This window comes from Triturus cristatus, chromosome 9, assembly GCF_964204655.1.
Source record: "Triturus cristatus chromosome 9, aTriCri1.1, whole genome shotgun sequence".
Taxonomy (NCBI): Eukaryota; Metazoa; Chordata; class Amphibia; order Caudata; family Salamandridae; genus Triturus; species Triturus cristatus.
In genome coordinates this window covers 961,115,228-961,132,333 of record NC_140592.1, presented here as the reverse complement: position 1 = coordinate 961,132,333, position 17,106 = coordinate 961,115,228, and the positions used below count along the sequence as shown (strand labels likewise).

The following is a 17,106-nucleotide window of genomic DNA, read 5'->3' as shown; positions in this document are numbered from 1 at the left end:
AATACAATCCAAACATTAACAGGCATAGCGGACATCTGTTATGCACTTTGTATATAGACTACTTCTAACCTTGAGGAAGAGCGTAGCATCTTGCTGCTCCAGCTTAGACTCTAAGGTAAGGAGTGTCTTCTCCATGTCCTGAAGCTCTTCCCTTACTTTGTGCAGGTACTCTTCCATCTCCTTTAGAATGGCATTGCCTTCTTCGTTGAGCTGTTGTATCCAGTCCTTCTCTCTGTCATGCAGGAAAGCATGGAGCTTGCTAAACTCTTCTGAAATATGCCCTTTCATATCTGAGAGAGTTGTCTGGAATAAAAGATGGCCACATCAGCTTTGAATACTACTGGATTATTATTCCATATTATCTATTATATAGCATTGCTCTTCAAAGTTTCCACTTTTTATATTATTCTCTACAAATCACCATGTATGCCTACACTAGAAATATTATTATAAAATGCTTAGAAGTTCCTCTTGTCCAGAACTCTGCAAGGTGCAACAGTTGACACCTCACTCCCAGTCAGTTATAAAAAGTTTTTTTCTCGAACTTTCAGTCATATTAAGCTACTACAGCTTTTATAGAACAACTTTGTTAAGTTTTATTTATTTGAACTGTTATTGATTTTGTTTTTAACATAGCAAGACTAGTATTTATTAAGAACAAGTTACTTACCTTTCATTAACTCCTTATCTGGTAGAGACTCTCTTTAGCCGCAGATTCCTTACCTTAGAATATTTCCCAGGCATCAGACTACATCCAGAAAATCCTGAGCAGTACCTCTGCCGGAAGGTTGTGCCGATTAGCTCTGGGTCAGCCATGCCGGAAGTGACATGCTCAATGCTTATATAGGTGCCACCACTGCGCACCAATATTGGTTTCTTTCTGTGACTATTTCCCTGCCAGAAGCACAGAGCCATGCCGGAAGCTGACTGACCAGTGTGTAGATACTAAGGGCTTGCAGTGACTTGTTTTATTTTGTATTATTTTTATTAATGAACAATTGCAGTACATTTCCATTCAACATCAATGTAATCCAGTGCATGGGTACAGCTCTGAAGTTTACATTACACAATCCTGTTGTTTTCATGTAAGTTTCAACATCCTCTTCCACCCTTATTTGTCCTCGGGGTTGGAAGGGCCATCAATCGGCATGCATATCATCCCTTTACTTTTGTTCCATTCCCCCCAAATCATGGACCATTTCTGTAAGCAACCACTTCCTTCATAAACCACTCTTTCTGCCTACATGCACCAATCCATATCTGTCTCCCAATCCTGGGATTTAGGCCCAGTTACTCCCCTCCAGGTCCTCGCAATGTTGTGCTTAGCTACCATACATCCAAGGGAGACTCAGGTTATCCCCATCACTGTAAGGCCTGTAGCATCCCACATGTTGAGGAGGCACCACCTGGGTGAGACCTCCACTGTTTTCCCACAGATTGTCAGCATACTCAATGGTACTTTATATCAGTAAACTCTAAGAACTGGACAATCCCACAACTGATGTATAAACTTTTCCACATGACCACAGCCCCTCGGGCACAACAGATAATTTAGTGTACCCATTTTAACTAGTGCTATACTAGTGTAGTATGCTATATGTAAAATCTTTAATTGGATCAATTTGAATCAGGAACGTATCGCCAATTCCCGGGGGATGCCAGCACCTCTTGCCACTCTCCTCCACTCATATCCCCTACATCCTCTGCCCATTTGGAGTGTACTTTCTCCAGTTTGTCAGGTGTGTTATTTAATATCTTCCTATATGTCAGCGATATCGCCTTCTCCTTCATATAGCATCTAACAGCCTATCTGTTTTATCTTCTGTTTTAGGGGATGACTGTCCTTTTGAGGCAGCCCTACCCTCCGGGTCATAATGTTCTTACCCTTCTTGAGATGCTTTAGAATGTTGCCGCATCATAGGATCTAAGTCGAGCTCCCTGCGAGGAGAAGGCGGACACCAGCGGTGTGAGCTGTGGCTGAGGTCAATCGCTGTCAAGCATAATAAAGATCTTTGAAGATTACAACATTTCCCTGTGATATTCACATGCCCTTGTGAACTCTTCTTGAATTTCACGCTGGCGACTGAGGACGGGCACAGGAAAGTTCATGTGACAGCGGATTTTGACCTCAACAAGCGAGGAACTTCGATCTCTAAAGATTGTGAGGCTGCGGGCCGTGAGTAATTATGGAGGAGCCCCTGGTGATTGTGAGGCTGTCTGTGTGTGCGGCTGTACTATGAGTGAGACATATCAACTCACTGCAGAGTGGAAGGCTGGCTGTGGTACCTGGAGTAAGTACCCTAGAGCCCTGTGCCGTTTTCATGGCTGTTTGAGGGCTGCGGCACCGTGAAAAAATTCCAAAGTGCCCTTCACTACTGTGAAATTGGATATATACTTCGTAACTTTTGCGCGATTTTTTTAATTTGAACTGTCAATGGTTAAAAAATCAGCACTACAAGGAAAACCCGGTTGTCGCATGACGGAGAATGCTTAGTAAATGGCAGGTATTTTGTAGTGCCTCACTCTCCATTCTCTGCTACGCTATTCTATTTAAACAGCTTTTCCTCTCGGCACCTGTTTCTGAGCGCTGCTGTAGTCCATCCTTTCAGCTTGCATTCCCGCTGCTGTTTTGGAGCCCAGTGATAGCTTTTAAGTGGAATGAGGAGAGAGCATTCTGAGGAGAAAAGAGTTTTGGGTATTGGGCATTTAATACAGCTGGAAGCGGTTGCCTGAACTGCCGGGTCATTTTGGAAAATAGATGCTCCACAGAACAGGAAACAGGGTTTTGAGGATACCTCTACATTCAGTTTGTCTCCTCTCTGTGTTTTTAGAGCAGTGGTGTGGAGAAAGCACTGGCCGGTCAACCTGACTTGCACAGCATTCCATTTTGCGTCATTTGGTGAGGCGTCCTTCACACTATACCTTGCATCGAGGGAGTGATGGTTGCGCTGACTGGCACAGCTTTGCATCTGTTTGGGTCTCAGAAGATCTTGACGGTCACTCTGACTGGCACAGCGAGTTTACTTTGAGCCGGAATGTACTTTTGAAAGGTGGGGGTTACATTCGCCCCCTAAGAAGCACAAATTTTCCCCTTTTCTGCTCTCGCTTTCTTCGTGGAGTCTACATTCACCTGACAGTGTGCTTAGGTACTTTCAACCCTTTCATGTGAACCAAGGTGTCTGTCTGTGAACAAGACTCACCTTCTACCTTATGACACTTGAAAGAACATGTTGTCACTTCCACAGGCCAGTAAATGAACAACGACTCGATCTAGTGGAAGTTTATTTTATTTACAGAGATTGAAACCATGTTTGACTCTTGCTCCAAACTGACCATTATTTTCGCAGAGGAATTTGAGAAGGTGTCAAGAGGCAAGTTGAAACTCCAAAGAATGGATGTCAGGCTGGGGGGCTATGGTGGTCAACCCATACATATGAGAGGTTTCTTTTGGGGTACGGTTGGCTATAAGGATAGAGTTGCTGTAACCAAGGTCTATGTGTCAAGTAAATGAGACAACATACTGGGGTGGCAAGCACAGAAGGGTCTGGGCATCTATCTCAATCCAAATAAGAACCCACAAACTTTGGTACAAGAGGTGGGCAAAACATGTGGGGTAATTGAAGATGAGTTCAAAGAGGTGTTCTCAGAACATTTGGGCTCTCTTAAGAACTATGCTACACAAACAAATGATGGGCGGAATGCTGAATAAATCATACATTCATCCCTAGTCAAGAGATCTGGGTTAATTCCATTGTTCCTTTGCTCACCATGCCACCCCACTTTAGACCCAGCCATATGCAAATCAGTCTTGACCCTGTGCCTCATGGGAACAGTCCAGACCGAACTGCAAAGCCAGGTCCTCCCTGGACCGGAAACAAGCATCCTGGGATCTGTTTCTGGGTATTACCCTTCATCAGCCAGGCTAGTTTGAATCCAGTGGCACAGTGAGCAAGGGATATCAGGAGGTTTCACTCCTTTTCCAGACGCACAGCATCGTCCATAATTATCACAAATATAACAAAAGCTTGTCCATGCACCCATAGGATCATCTGCAAAGAAGATAACATGGAAACTAATTCACATGTGAGACGATATAATACCATCACATCCCAGGAATGGAAGTTAAGGAACTTTGTTACATAATTAAATAGACAGATTTATTCTGGGACTATGTATATACCAATATTAAGTGACATATTACTTTCAATTTTGGTCTATGTATATACCAATATCAAGTGACATTATACTTTTATTTTTGAACGTTGTAAAATACGTTTAACAACATTTTCAAGTTTGCAAATAAGATTTGTAATATCGAAGAATTGGCATGTTAGATAACATCAGCAGGAAGGGCGGGGTATTTTATTGAGTTGCTTGGGGAGGTTCTGCCAACCGGGAACGGGTTAGTGAAATCACGTATAATTGAGAGAGTAGTAGGTTTGGTTTAATTAAGTGATAGAAGCAGGGAATCATGGGGTTGGTAGTCATCAGGAGTAGGTACCGAAGTAGTTTGGTTGTTGCGATTGGTTGATTTTGAGGGTTGAGCAACGCCATAAGAGCGAAAAAAGGGGGAGGTTATGAGCGAATGGAACACTGTTTCAAAGGAGAAGACTGTGTCGGGAAGAAGTTCACACTGAAAGAGGTCATGAAGCCACAAGAGTACGTTTATGTTGTTTTTATACGCAGGCATTGTGTAATTAGAAGGAGGTGTGAACACTAGTTGAGGGGGAATGTCTTGGCAATTTCAAACGTAAACAGGGAGGTAAAACATTGCAGGGTGATGGGAGTTTGGTGGGCTTGTTCAGGTACATTTTCGTAGCGTGCTGTTACGCTTTTAGAGGGACACGCTGGTTACAGGTCAGTTGCAAAACATGGTATTAGTTCTGTGCACAATGTTACAAGTATTACATTTGCATGCATAGAGGTCTGAATATTTAATCTAATGACAATGTTTTTTACTTGTAGTGAACCCCTGAAGAAGGGCTATTAACAGACCAAAATGCATTGAGTATTATAGGATTGATGACTGAGGTTGATTTATGTTTTCTTTCATGCTCCAGAAAAAAGCCTGGATTGGCATATCTGCTGCATGAGAAACTTTGGAACACATTAGTGTCACGCATATGAAATGAGAAAGAAATAAGCAAAGGAATTAAATTGTTTTTGTATATGGACAAGCTTTTGGTACATTTGTGATAATTATGGAGGATGCAGTGTGGATGAAAAAGGAGTGAAACCTCGCTCCAGCCCTGAGATTTCATTAGTGCGTGGTGCCAGGGTAGATCACGCTTTCCAGGCTGCACGCAAACAGTTCAAACCATTGACACGAGTACCTTGAAGTTAAAGACATGGAAAAAATGGTGTGCACTACATCGCTTTTCCTTGTAATCAGTGAGCAAGGGACCCATGTCTGGGCATACCCATCCCACTTAGGGTGAAAAGAGCTACACAAACAAATGATGGACGGAATTCTGAATAAATCATACATTCACCCCCAGTCAAGAGATCTGGGTTAAATCCATTGTTCTTTTGCTCACCATGCCACCCCACTTTAGACCCAGCCATATGCAAATCAGTCTTGACACTGTGCCTCATGGGAACAGTCCAGACCGAACTGCCAAACCAGGTCCTCCCAGTCAAGAGATCTGGGTTAAATCCATCATTCTTTTGCCACCCTGAGTGGGACAGGTATGCCCAGATCTGGGTCCGGTACTCTACATGCCACTGAAGTCAAGCTATTCTGGCTGATGATGGCTGAAAGCCCTAAACCGGTCCTAGGATGCTTGTTTCCAGTCCAGGGAGGACCTGGCATGGCAGTTCGGGCTGTACTGTTCCCATTGGGCGCAGGGTCAAAACTGATTTGCATATGGCTGGGTCCAAACTGTAATGGCATGGTGAGCAACAAAACAATGGATTTAGGCCCAGATATCTTTACTGGGGTGAATGTATGACATTGTTCTGCATTCTGTCCATCAATTGTTCTTTTTGCATTTGTCACCCCGAGTGGGACGGGTATGCCCAGACGTGAGTCCAGTGCTCTCCATGCTACTGGAGTCAAGCTATCCTGGCTGATGAGGGCTGAAAGCCCGAAACCGGTCCTAGGATGCTTCTTTCCAGTCCAGGGAGGGCGCCGGGTTAAGACTGATTTGCATATGGCTGGGTTCAAACTGGAATGGCATGGTGAGCATATCAACAATGGATTTAGGCCTTGATCTCTGTAATGGGGTGAATGTATGTCATTGTTCTACATTCTGTCCATCAATTGTTCTTTTTGCATTTGTCTTAAAAACTATGCGCACAAAATCAGAGTCAAAGAGAACGCAAAACCAGTGACAGCCAAGGTCAGAAGTCTGCCTATCTCCATGCAGGAACCTGTGAGAGAGGAATTGGAGAAACTGTGTTGTTTGGGAGTGAACGAACCGGTGGAGGCAAGGAGTGATTGGCACCCATAGTAGTAGCTAAGAAAGGAGATGGGGCGGTGCGCTTATGCATAGGCGCTAAACAGAGAGGTGAGTGTAGACAAGTTTCCCCTCCCCAACATCTCTCAAATGGAGAGCAGACTAGCTGGTGCCAAGGTCTTCTCTACTCGTGACCTAACATCAGCCTATTATCAGGTCAGACTACACCCAGAGTCACAAGACCTCACAGCGTTTGTCACACTTATGGGGGCCTACAAATTCAAATGTATGCCTTTTTGGACTTGTTTTGGCCGCAGCCATCTTCCAAAGGATCATGAGCAACCTTCTACAGGGGATTCCGGGAGTTCTATGCTACCAGGATGATGTTCTGATCTTTGGAGAAGACAACACACAGCATGAACGTAAGCCCAGACAAGTCCTAGGGAGATTCCTAGAGGAAGGCCTTACCGTGAAGAGGGAGAAATGTAGGATTGGGTGCTCAGAAATAGAACTTCTGGGACATAAGGTAACGGAGGAAGGGGTTCTTCCCAAGACAGAGTTGCAAAACACCATCCTTAATATAACCCCTCCCATAAGCAAAGAGGAGATCAAGTACTTTATGGGGTTGATTGAATTTTACAGTAAATTTGTTCAGAACTTTGCCAGACGCACCTATCAGATTTGTAATCTTCTCAGGAAAGGGGTAATGTTTGACTGGAGTGAGGCATGCCAAAGGGAGTTCGATGACACTAAGAAAGCACTGGCCGAGGCACCTAATCTTAAAGCTTTTGTTCCCGGTAGGAGGACCATCCTAACTACTAAAGCTAGCTCCAGAGGGTTGGGTGTGGTTCTGACCCAAGAAGGTGAAATGGGGGGAGAGACCATAGCGTTTGCCTCTCGTTCCCTACGCCAGGCAGAGTACAACTACTCGGTTATCGAGAAAGAGGCTCTTGCTGTACATTGGGCCACTAACAAGTTCAGAGATTTTGTGGGGGGACTAAGTTTAACGTAAGGACAGACCATAAACCCCTGGTCACAGTCTTTGCCAAGAAAGGGTTGGATGCCATCTCGAGCAGGATGGATCAGGAGGTGGGTAGTGAGCCTACAAGAATACAAATTTGGGGTTGAATATGTACCAGGGGTGAGGAATTTAGCCGCTGTTTCTCGCGGCTTTTGGAAGAAACTCCTGTAGGGATCAAGGATGAAAACAGGCAAGGTGTGGAGGACAATGAGATGAGGAGTGAGAACGTGTGTGTCATCACTCAAGGGGCGGTGGATGAACAACGATGGAAGGAGGAGTTGAGTGCAAATGTGCTTCTTCAAAGAGTATGTGAGAAGATCAAGGTTGGCTGGTCTCATCTAGACAAAAGGGAAGAGTCTCTCAGGCCATACCGGATGGTCAGAGATGAGCTTTCTGCCATGGACAATTGTCTCTTCAGTGGTGCAAAGTTAGTTCCTCCAGGAAACTTGAGAGAGGTTCTGGTCAACTTGACTCATGAGGGCCACCTGGGCATTACCAAACCTAAGCAGAGCTTATGCCTGGATTATTGGTGACCAAATATGGATTTGGAGATAGAGAGTAAAGTAAGAGAGTATGTATCATGCTCCGCCGGTGATAAGGTACTTAAACAACACACACCTCCCATGCATTGCAGGTCACCAGCGTAAGGTCCGTGGGCTGATGTAGCTTTTTGATATAGTCGGATCATTAACAGGGGAAAACGAACTCCATACATACTAGTACTCATGGATTTATACTCCAAGTGGCCTGAGGTAAAGTTTGTGCCAGAAATCACAACTAAGTCAGTCATCGAGTGTCTACTGGAGGTGTTCCTTCATGAGCGTCTACCCAGCAGCATTCTGACGGATAATGGGGTACAGCTCTGCTCTAAAAGTTTGAGGGAATTCCTTGAGTGCAATGGGATCAAACACAAGTTGTGTGCTCTCTACCATCCTCAGAGCAACGGGATGGCTGAAAGATTCAACAAGACCATCAAAGATAGCATCCAGTTAGCTAAGGCCAGTGGGTTGCACTGGAAAGATGAGGTTTTCAAACGTCTGGAGGCCTACAGGCTAACTCCCCATCAAACCACGGGAATGACACCATTTGAGCTATTGAGAGCTATAAAACCCAACTCTAGATTGGTACCAGGGTGGATGAAATAGTACAAGGGGTGGACCACTGTAACCAAAATAAGACACCATGGAGGGACAGAGAAAGGAAGGCCATGGCGGATAGGAAGAGGAGGTTTGACAAAACTCATGCAGTAAAAGAGATTTGATTCAAAGCAGGTGACCTAGTTAAGATCAGAGCCCCGATAGGGAGACTGAGCTGGTCAGAGTTCATAAGAATTGTGAAACTGTTCAGAAATGCTGTCAAGACTCAGGATGGGCAAATCTGGAATCTGGGCAGAGTGGAGAGTTTCAATGTTCCCACAGCACATGGGGACACACCTAAAAGTGTGTAGTCAGGCAAGCTGGATTCTGCCATGTCTTGAGAGTCAACTGCTGCTGGGAAGATCAACACTCACTCGCCTGTCTTCCCAAATTTTTGGAACAGTACGTTGATAAGTAATCCAGAGTTTTCCTGTTCTATGCCTTGCTAATTCTCTTCTGTTTTAATTGTAGAGGAGGGGGATGTGTGGTACCTTCTGTTTTAGGAGAGGACTGTCCTTTTGCCGCACCACTCCCCTCTGGGTCATAATGTTCTTACCCTTCTTGAGATGCTTTAGAATGTTGCTGCACCGAAGGTTCTAAGTCAAGCTCCCTGCGAGGAGACGGCGGGCACCGACAGTGTGAGCTGTGGCTGAGGTCAATTGCTGTCAAGCATAATAAAGATCTTTGAAGATTACAACGTTTCCCTGTGATATTCAAATGCCCTTGTGAACTCTTCTTGAATTTCACACTATCCTCCAAGGGTGAGGAGACCGGGAGTTCAGTAACTTTGAGGTCTGCCTTTTCCAACACGCTGCAAGCCTGAAGGTATCGAAAAGTGTCTCCTTCCCCTAGTTTGTAGTCCCTATGCAGGGTCACTGAAGGGGACCAACTTTCCCCCTGCCCAGAGATCACCAATCCTAGAAAGGCCAATTAGGTCCCATTTATCAAACCTCAGATATTTGGCTAGCAACCCTAGTTGGTTTGACTTCAAGAGTGGAGTGGCTTGTGTTAATTTGTTTTTCCACCCCAGCGCAGTTGAAGCCGCATGCCATAAAGTGATAGTGGTTGAGGTTGGTGTGTGTCTTGGTGCATTCTTTCTCTCCCCATAGATTGCTCTCAAGTAATTTCCTGGGGTCATATTGTCTGTCCATCCTGTAGGCAGGTACTATTTGTGGCCAGTGTACCCAATGATTTGTGACTATCAATTGAGATGCCCAATAGTAATTCTGAATTGCCGAGAGGGCTTTTCCCCCATCGTACCAGCTTTTCATAAGTTTGGTAAGTGCTATACGAGGGATACCATTATTCCATTATATCTGATTCTATGGATTGAAAATACTTGGCTGGCACAAGATATGGCATGTTTTGCAGGATGTAGACGAACTGGGGAAGTGCCCTTATTTTGTACAGGGAAGCCTTACCCAATAACGTGAGAGGCAGGGTCTTCCAATGTTGCACGTCTTCCTGCAGTCCCCATAGTGGGGATGCCAAATTTGTATCGTAAAACACTGTTGGGCTCGCAGTGAAGTAGATCCCCAGGTACCCGAACCCATTGGTTAATCTCCTAGCTGCACAACTCAAGGTTTGTGCCCTCCCACAACTGCACAACTCAAGGTTTGTGCCCTTCCCACTCAGAACATATATGAGTGACTTATCCCAGTTAATAGTGTACCCTGAGTACTTTTGGAAAAGAGTAAATATGTGTAACACTATATGTATTGAGGAATATGGTTTGGCCAGATAAAGCAAAATATCATCAGCATAAAGGAAACTCTCTCCCATTCCTCTGTCCAATTAAATCCCCTGATGAGGGGATTTCTTCTGATCCAGACTGCCAAGGGTTCTATTACCAATGCAAATATTGGTGGAGAAAGTGGGCAGCCCTGTCGCGTCCCCCTCTGTAATTTAAAAATTGATGACTGTCCACCATTCACTGTCACTCTTGCAAGGGGCTCAGAGTGGAGAAGGTGCAACCACGACAAGTACTTCCCCCCAAATCCCAATCGCTCCAGCACGGCGAACAGAAAAGACCATTTGATCATGTCAAATGCCATTTTGGCATCTAGGGACATTATCACCGCCTCTTCTCTAAAAGCCCTTGCCCTGCCCAGAACACCACTGAGATGTTGCATATTGGGTGCGGTATTTCTACCAGGCATAAAGCCGGATTATTCTGGGTGGATCAATTTGTTAAGTAGGGGGGACAAACATGTAGCCAGACTTTTGGCCAGTATTTGTACCTCTGGATTTAAAAAGAATATGGGCCAGTAGGATCCACAATGTTCAGGGGGCTTCACATTTTTATGTATAACTACGATATTGGCCATTCTCTGACTTTCAGGCAGGATACCGTTGGCCACACTCTCCTCGTACATCTTCACCAGATACGGGGCGACTGTGGATGCATTTAGTTTATACAATTCAATTTGTAGGCCACTCGGGCCCATTGCCTTCCCAGATTGTAGCGCCCCAATCACCCGCACCACTTCTTTGTCTGTCAAGTCATATTCTAGACCATCTCTATCTGTATTCTCTAGAAAGGGAAGAGCAAGGGTGGCAAACAACTCCCGTGCCCCAGTGTAATTGGAAGCCCCTGTTGGGGTATAGATCTGTTAGAAATATTCTGCAAAGGCTTCCGCTATCCCTTGCCTGTCTCTAATTAATGTCCCTTCTTCTGAGTTAATTTCAAACACCCATCTAGTGGCTTTTTCTCACCTGTCCAACCATGCTAATAACTTACTTGCCCTGTCACCAACCTTGTATACCTGATGTTAGGTGGCTCGGTAATGCGCTTTAGCCGCCTCTTCAGCAATGTCTCTGTATTCCTTCTGTTTAATCTGCAACCTATGTGTAATGTCTCGGGAGTCTCACAGAGTTAGTTTGTGCTCTAGCTTGCTAATGTCTTTTTCTACCTCCATCAGTTGTTTTTTTATGACATGCCATCATAGAGACTCTGTGCCCCCTGATGACTGTCTTGTACGCTTCCAACATTGTTTGGGCTGAGTCTACTGATCCTTCAGTTTCCTTGAAATAATTTGAGGTCGCCTCAATCAGACCTTCGCGTATAGTCGGTATCTTTAGATACCAGGGATGAAGTACCATCTGTTATCGCTTGGTGGAGGGGCCTTAGCCATAACATGCAATCATTGGAGAATGATCGGAGATATCCCGCAGGAGAAAGTCAACATCATTGAACATTGGGAGTTGGCCAGCTCCTCCAAAAATATAGTCTATAAGGGACAGACTTCCAAGTGCCCCAAAGTGGAAAGTGTGGTGGAGGGATTATAGGCTCTCCAGACATCCACTAGACCCATCGCTCTCAGAAATTCTTCTAGGCTTTCCCAGAGGCTTCTCTTTGTTTTAGTGGTTTTCTATCCAGGTCCCCGTTGAGGGCTGCATTACAGTCTCCTCCTATTAACAGGTCGCCCTCGGGCAGATTAAATATGTGCGACCCTAAATCGGGCAGATGAATGTAGTCTAGGTGGTACATAGAGAGACGTAATATTTATTGACCTGCCCTCCCAGTATCCTGTCAGGGTCACAAACCTACCCAAAGCATCATGTTTCACAGTTTGCACTTGAAAGGGAATGATTTGCAGTGGAGAATACCCACCCCCCTTGAACCTCTGGTGTAACCAGCATGGCAACCAGCTTATATCCCCATCTATTTAAAGGAGCGACCTCTGACCCTGCTCGCCAGGCAGGTCGCTCCCCGCACCGCCTCACGGCTCCAGTGTGAATTCCACCCTCGCTGCCCTCCGCTGCAGTCCTCAGCCTTGCGTCCTGCCTCCTCCGTGACTCCCCGCCCCGTGGCCTTCTCTACCCCGAGTGTGCCTGCGACCCCCGTTGCCTTCTGTACCCCGAGTGTGCCTGCGACCCCCGTTGCCTTCTGTACCCCGAGTGTGACTGCGATCCCCGTTGCCTTCTGTACCCCAAGTGCTTGGTTCCTATCTGTATTCGTACATTCTGTGCCCTGATTCTGCCCCCATTTTCCTTCTGTATCCCTGGCGTCGCCGCCTTCACCCAGCGCCGCCCGTTCTCCCGCCGCTGCGTCCCGCCGGCCCCGCCCCCTCGCACCCCATTGGCCGCCCCGCTCCCACCTCCCAGCTGCTCCTCCCTCCCTCTCCCGCTCTTAAGGAGGCCGCGAAGCGGTAGAGAGAGCGACCTCTGACCCTGCTCGCCAGGCAGGTCGCTCCCCGCACCACCTCACGGCTCCAGTGTGAATTCCATCCGCGCTGCCCTCCGCTGCAGTCCTCAGCCTTGCGTCCTGCCTCCTCCGTGACTCCCCGCCCCGTTGCCTTCTCTACCCCGAGTGTGCCTGCGACCCCCGTTGCCTTCTGTACCCCGAGTGTGCCTGTGACCCCCGTTGCCTTCTGTAACCCGAGTGTGCCTGCGATCCCCGTTGCCTTCTGTACCCCGAGTGCTTGGTTCCTATCTGTATTCGTACATTCTATGCCCTGATTCTGCCCCATTTTCCTTCTGTATCCCTGGTTTCGCCGCCTTCACCCAGCGCCGCCCGTTCTCCCGCCGCTGCGTCCCGCCGGCCCCGCCCCCTCGCACCCCATTGGCCACCCCGCTCCCACCTCCCAGCTGCTCCTCCCTCCCTCTCCCGCTCTTATGGAGGCCGCGAAGCGGTAGAGAGAGCGACCTCTGACCCTGCTCGCCAGGCAGGTCGCTCCCCGCACCGCCTCACGGCTCCAGTGTGAATTCCATCCTCGCTGCCCTCCGCTGCAGTCCTCAGCCTTGCGTCCTGCCTCCTCCGTGACTCCCCGCCCCGTGGCCTTCTCTACCCCGAGCGTGCCTGCGACCCCCGTTGCCTTCTGTACCCCGAGTGTGCCTGCGACCCCCGTTGCCTTCTGTACCCCGAGTGTGCCTGCGACCCCCGTTGCCTTCTGTACCCCGAGTGTGCCTGCGATCCCCGTTGCCTTCTGTACCCCGAGTGCTTGGTTCCTATCTGTATTCGTACATTCTGTTCCCTGATTCTGCCCCCATTTTCCTTCTGTATCCCTGGTTTCGCCGCCTTCACCCAGCGCCGCCCGTTCTCCCGCCGCTGCGTCCCGCCAGCCCCGCCCCCTCGCACCCAATTGGCCGCCCTGCTCCCACCTCCCAGCTGCTCCTCCCTCCCTCTCCCGCTCTTATGGAGGCCGCGAAGCGGCCGCGCAGCGGACGCGCGCAGCGGCCGCGCCAAAGGCAAGCCCGTCTGCGCCCGTCCGCGCCTGGCCCGCGCCCAGCGCCAGAACCCCTGGCCCCCGCAGAAGTCAGCCCACCCGCCAGACCTACGACGCTGCCACCCTCATTGCACTCAACACCGGCCGAATCCCCGGCTGCTACCGAGCGGCCCCAAACCGCACCCACGGACCCTTCACCTGCCAATCCTGCAATTTCACCTGCCTCCGGACCCGCACCGCCCCCACCACGCCAAGCACCAGCAGCAACCACCTGAAGTGCATCCTACTCAACACCCGCTCCGTCCACAGACACGCCGGGGAACTCAGGAACATGATCGAAGCAACTTCCGCAGACATCGCCTACCTCACAGAGACATGGATGAACGCCTCCTCAGCGCCCGACATCGCCATCGCCATCCCGGCCGGAGACAAGACTACCCAGAGGGACCGCGTCAATCGGACAGGAGGAGGCATCGCCATCGTCCACAAGAACACCATCCGCATCACGACCAACTCCGACGACACCCTCACAGCCGCCGAACATCTTCACTTCCAGATCCACACCGACCCCAAGACCACACTCAGAGGCACCCTCATCTACAGACTCCCAGGACCCCGCACACAATTCAGCGAAGACATCGCCGACTTCATCAGCCCGCACGCCCTCCCCTCCGCTGACTACATCCTCCTCGGGGACCTCAACTTCCACCTGAGAACAACAATGACCGCAACACCACCACCCTGCTGGACAACCTCGCCAACCTCGGACTCAAGCAACTGGTGACCACCCCCACCCACTACGCCGGCCACACGCTTGACCCCGTCTTCACCTCCAGCAAGGACATCGCCTTCAGCCACACCACCGGACTCCACTGGACAGACCACAGCTGCGTCCACTTCTGCTTCAGAAGGACCACGACCCACCACCACCCGCAACTGGTCCCCCGCAGAAGCTGGAACAAGATCTCTGCCGACCAGCTCACCACATCCCTGAGCCAGAACCCCCCCGCCAGATCAGCGAACCCCAACCAAGCCACCAACAACCTCACGAGATGGATCAGCAACTGCGCAGACGACCTCGCTCCTCAGAAGACCCCCCCCCGCCAGACCCGGCACCAAGAAAGCATCCTGGTTCACCGACGAACTCAAGAGCTCCAAGAAGAACTGCCGGGCCCTCGAGAAAGCCTGGCGCAGAGTCCCAACTACAGACAACATGACCACCCTCAAGCTCGCCACTCGAAGGCACCACCAGCTGATCCACACCACCAAACAATCCGCATTCAAGGAACGACTGGACAACAACGCCCGCAACAGCAAGGAACTCTTCAACATCGTCAAAGAGCTCTCAAACCCTAGTGGCGGAAACAACGACATCACGCCCTTGCAAGACCTCTGCAACTCGCTCGCCTCATTCTTCCACAGCAAGATCGCAGACATACACAACAGTTTCAGCACACAGCCATCGCACCCTACAACCGGGACAACGCCCCCCATCACCACCCTCCGCGCCTGGACCCCGGTCAACACCGAAGACACCATCCTCACGATGAACTCCATCCACTCAGGATCTCCAACCGACCCCTGCCCTCACCACGTCTTCAACAAGGCCGACTCCGTCATCGCACCCCACCTGCGGGACATCATCAACGCCTCCTTCGACACCGCCACCTTCCCAGAGAGCTGGAAACACGCCGAACTCAACGCCCTACTGAAGAAACCATCGGCTGACCCCACCGACCTCAAAAACTACCGTCCCATCTCGCTCCTTCCCTTTCCGGCCAAAGTCATCGAGAAGACCGTCAACAGACAACTGGCCGCCTTCCTCGAGACGAACGGATCCCTCGACCACTCGCAGTCAGGCTTCCGGCCCAACCACAGCACCGAGTCCGCCCTCATCGCAGCCACCGACGACATCGGAGCTCTACTCGACAACGGGGAAACCGCAGCCCTCATCCTCCTGGACCTCTCCGCGGCGTTCGACACGGTCTGCCACCGCACACTAGTGCAGCGCCTCAACAACATCGGCATCCAGGAGAAGGCAATGGAATGGATCATCTCCTTCCTCGCCGGAAGAACACAGAGAGTCCGCCTCCCCCCGTTCAGATCCGAGGCCACCGAAGTCATCTGCGGCGTACCACAGGGATCATCGCTCAGCCCCACCCTCTTCAACGTCTACATGAGCCCCCTCGCAGCCATCGCACGCCGACACAACCTCAACATCATCTCCTACGCTGACGACACCCAGCTGATCCTCTCCCTCACCAACGACCCCGCCACCGCCAGAACCAGCCTACACGAAGGGATGAAAGACGTAGCCGAGTGGATGATGAACAGCCGCCTGAAACTGAACTCAGACAAGACGGAAGTCCTCATCCTGGGATCGTCACCCTCTGCCTGGGACGACTCCTGGTGGCCCCCTGCCCTTGGCAGCGCACCCAAACCAACAGAACACGCACGCAACCTCGGCTTCGTCCTGGACTCCTCCCTCTCCATGACCAGACAAGTCAACGCCGTCTCCGCATCATGTTTCAACATCCTATGCATGCTACGGAAGATCTTCCAGTGGATACCCACCGAAACCAGGAAGACGGTCACCCAGGCCCTCGTCACCAGCCGACTGGACTACGGCAACTTCCTCTACGCCGGAACCACAGCCAAACTCGAGAAACGACTCCAGCGCATCCAGAACGCCTCAGCACGACTCATCCTGGACATCCCCCGACACAGCCACATCTCCGCACATCTGAGAGACCTGCACTGGCTCCCCGTCAGCAAGAGAATCACGTTCAGACTCCTCACCCACGCACACAAAGCTCTCCACAACCAAGGCCCAAGATACCTCAACGACCGCTTGACCTTCTACACCCCCACCCGCCAGCTTCGATCAACCAGCCACGCCCTCGCCGCTGTCCCCCGCATCCGAAGAGCCACAACAGGAGGAAGATCCTTCTCCTACCTGGCTGCCAAGACGTGGAACTCCCTCCCCATCCACCTCCGCCTGACCCAAGACCACCTCTCCTTCAGGAAGCAACTCAAGACCTGGCTGTTCGAGCAGTAGCGCCCCCCCCCCCCCAAGCGCCTTGAGACCCTACGGGTGAGTAGCGCGCTATACAAATGCTTTGATTGATTGATTGATTGATTAAAGCACAATAGGAGGTCCCTTGTATGTGAGTCTCTTACAACAATACCACGTCAGGGGCCTGAAGCTTCAGGTATTGCAAGACTGCGCCTCACTTAATTCTGTCCTCCACCCCATTTACTTTCCACGAGATTATCTTAAAATTGCAGGGTGGTGGAGCTAACATCGGGTCAACAGGCATCTAGCTGCTTCTGAGGGTGTTCTTTGTGGACACAGGGGATTGTGACCAACTCATCACGCCCCC

General features: G+C 49.7%; 1 protein-coding gene across 1 annotated transcript in view; it reads right to left on the bottom strand.

The window, feature by feature from the left end:
• LOC146799152 (zinc-binding protein A33-like) overlaps nt 1-17,106 on the bottom strand; it is a 530,413-nt gene that overhangs the window by 237,346 nt on the left and 275,961 nt on the right. Inside the window, exon 7 of the mRNA XM_085628053.1 lies at nt 70-303. Coding sequence (XP_085484179.1) covers nt 70-303 — 234 coding nt within the window. The remainder of the gene's footprint in view (nt 1-69; nt 304-17,106) is intronic.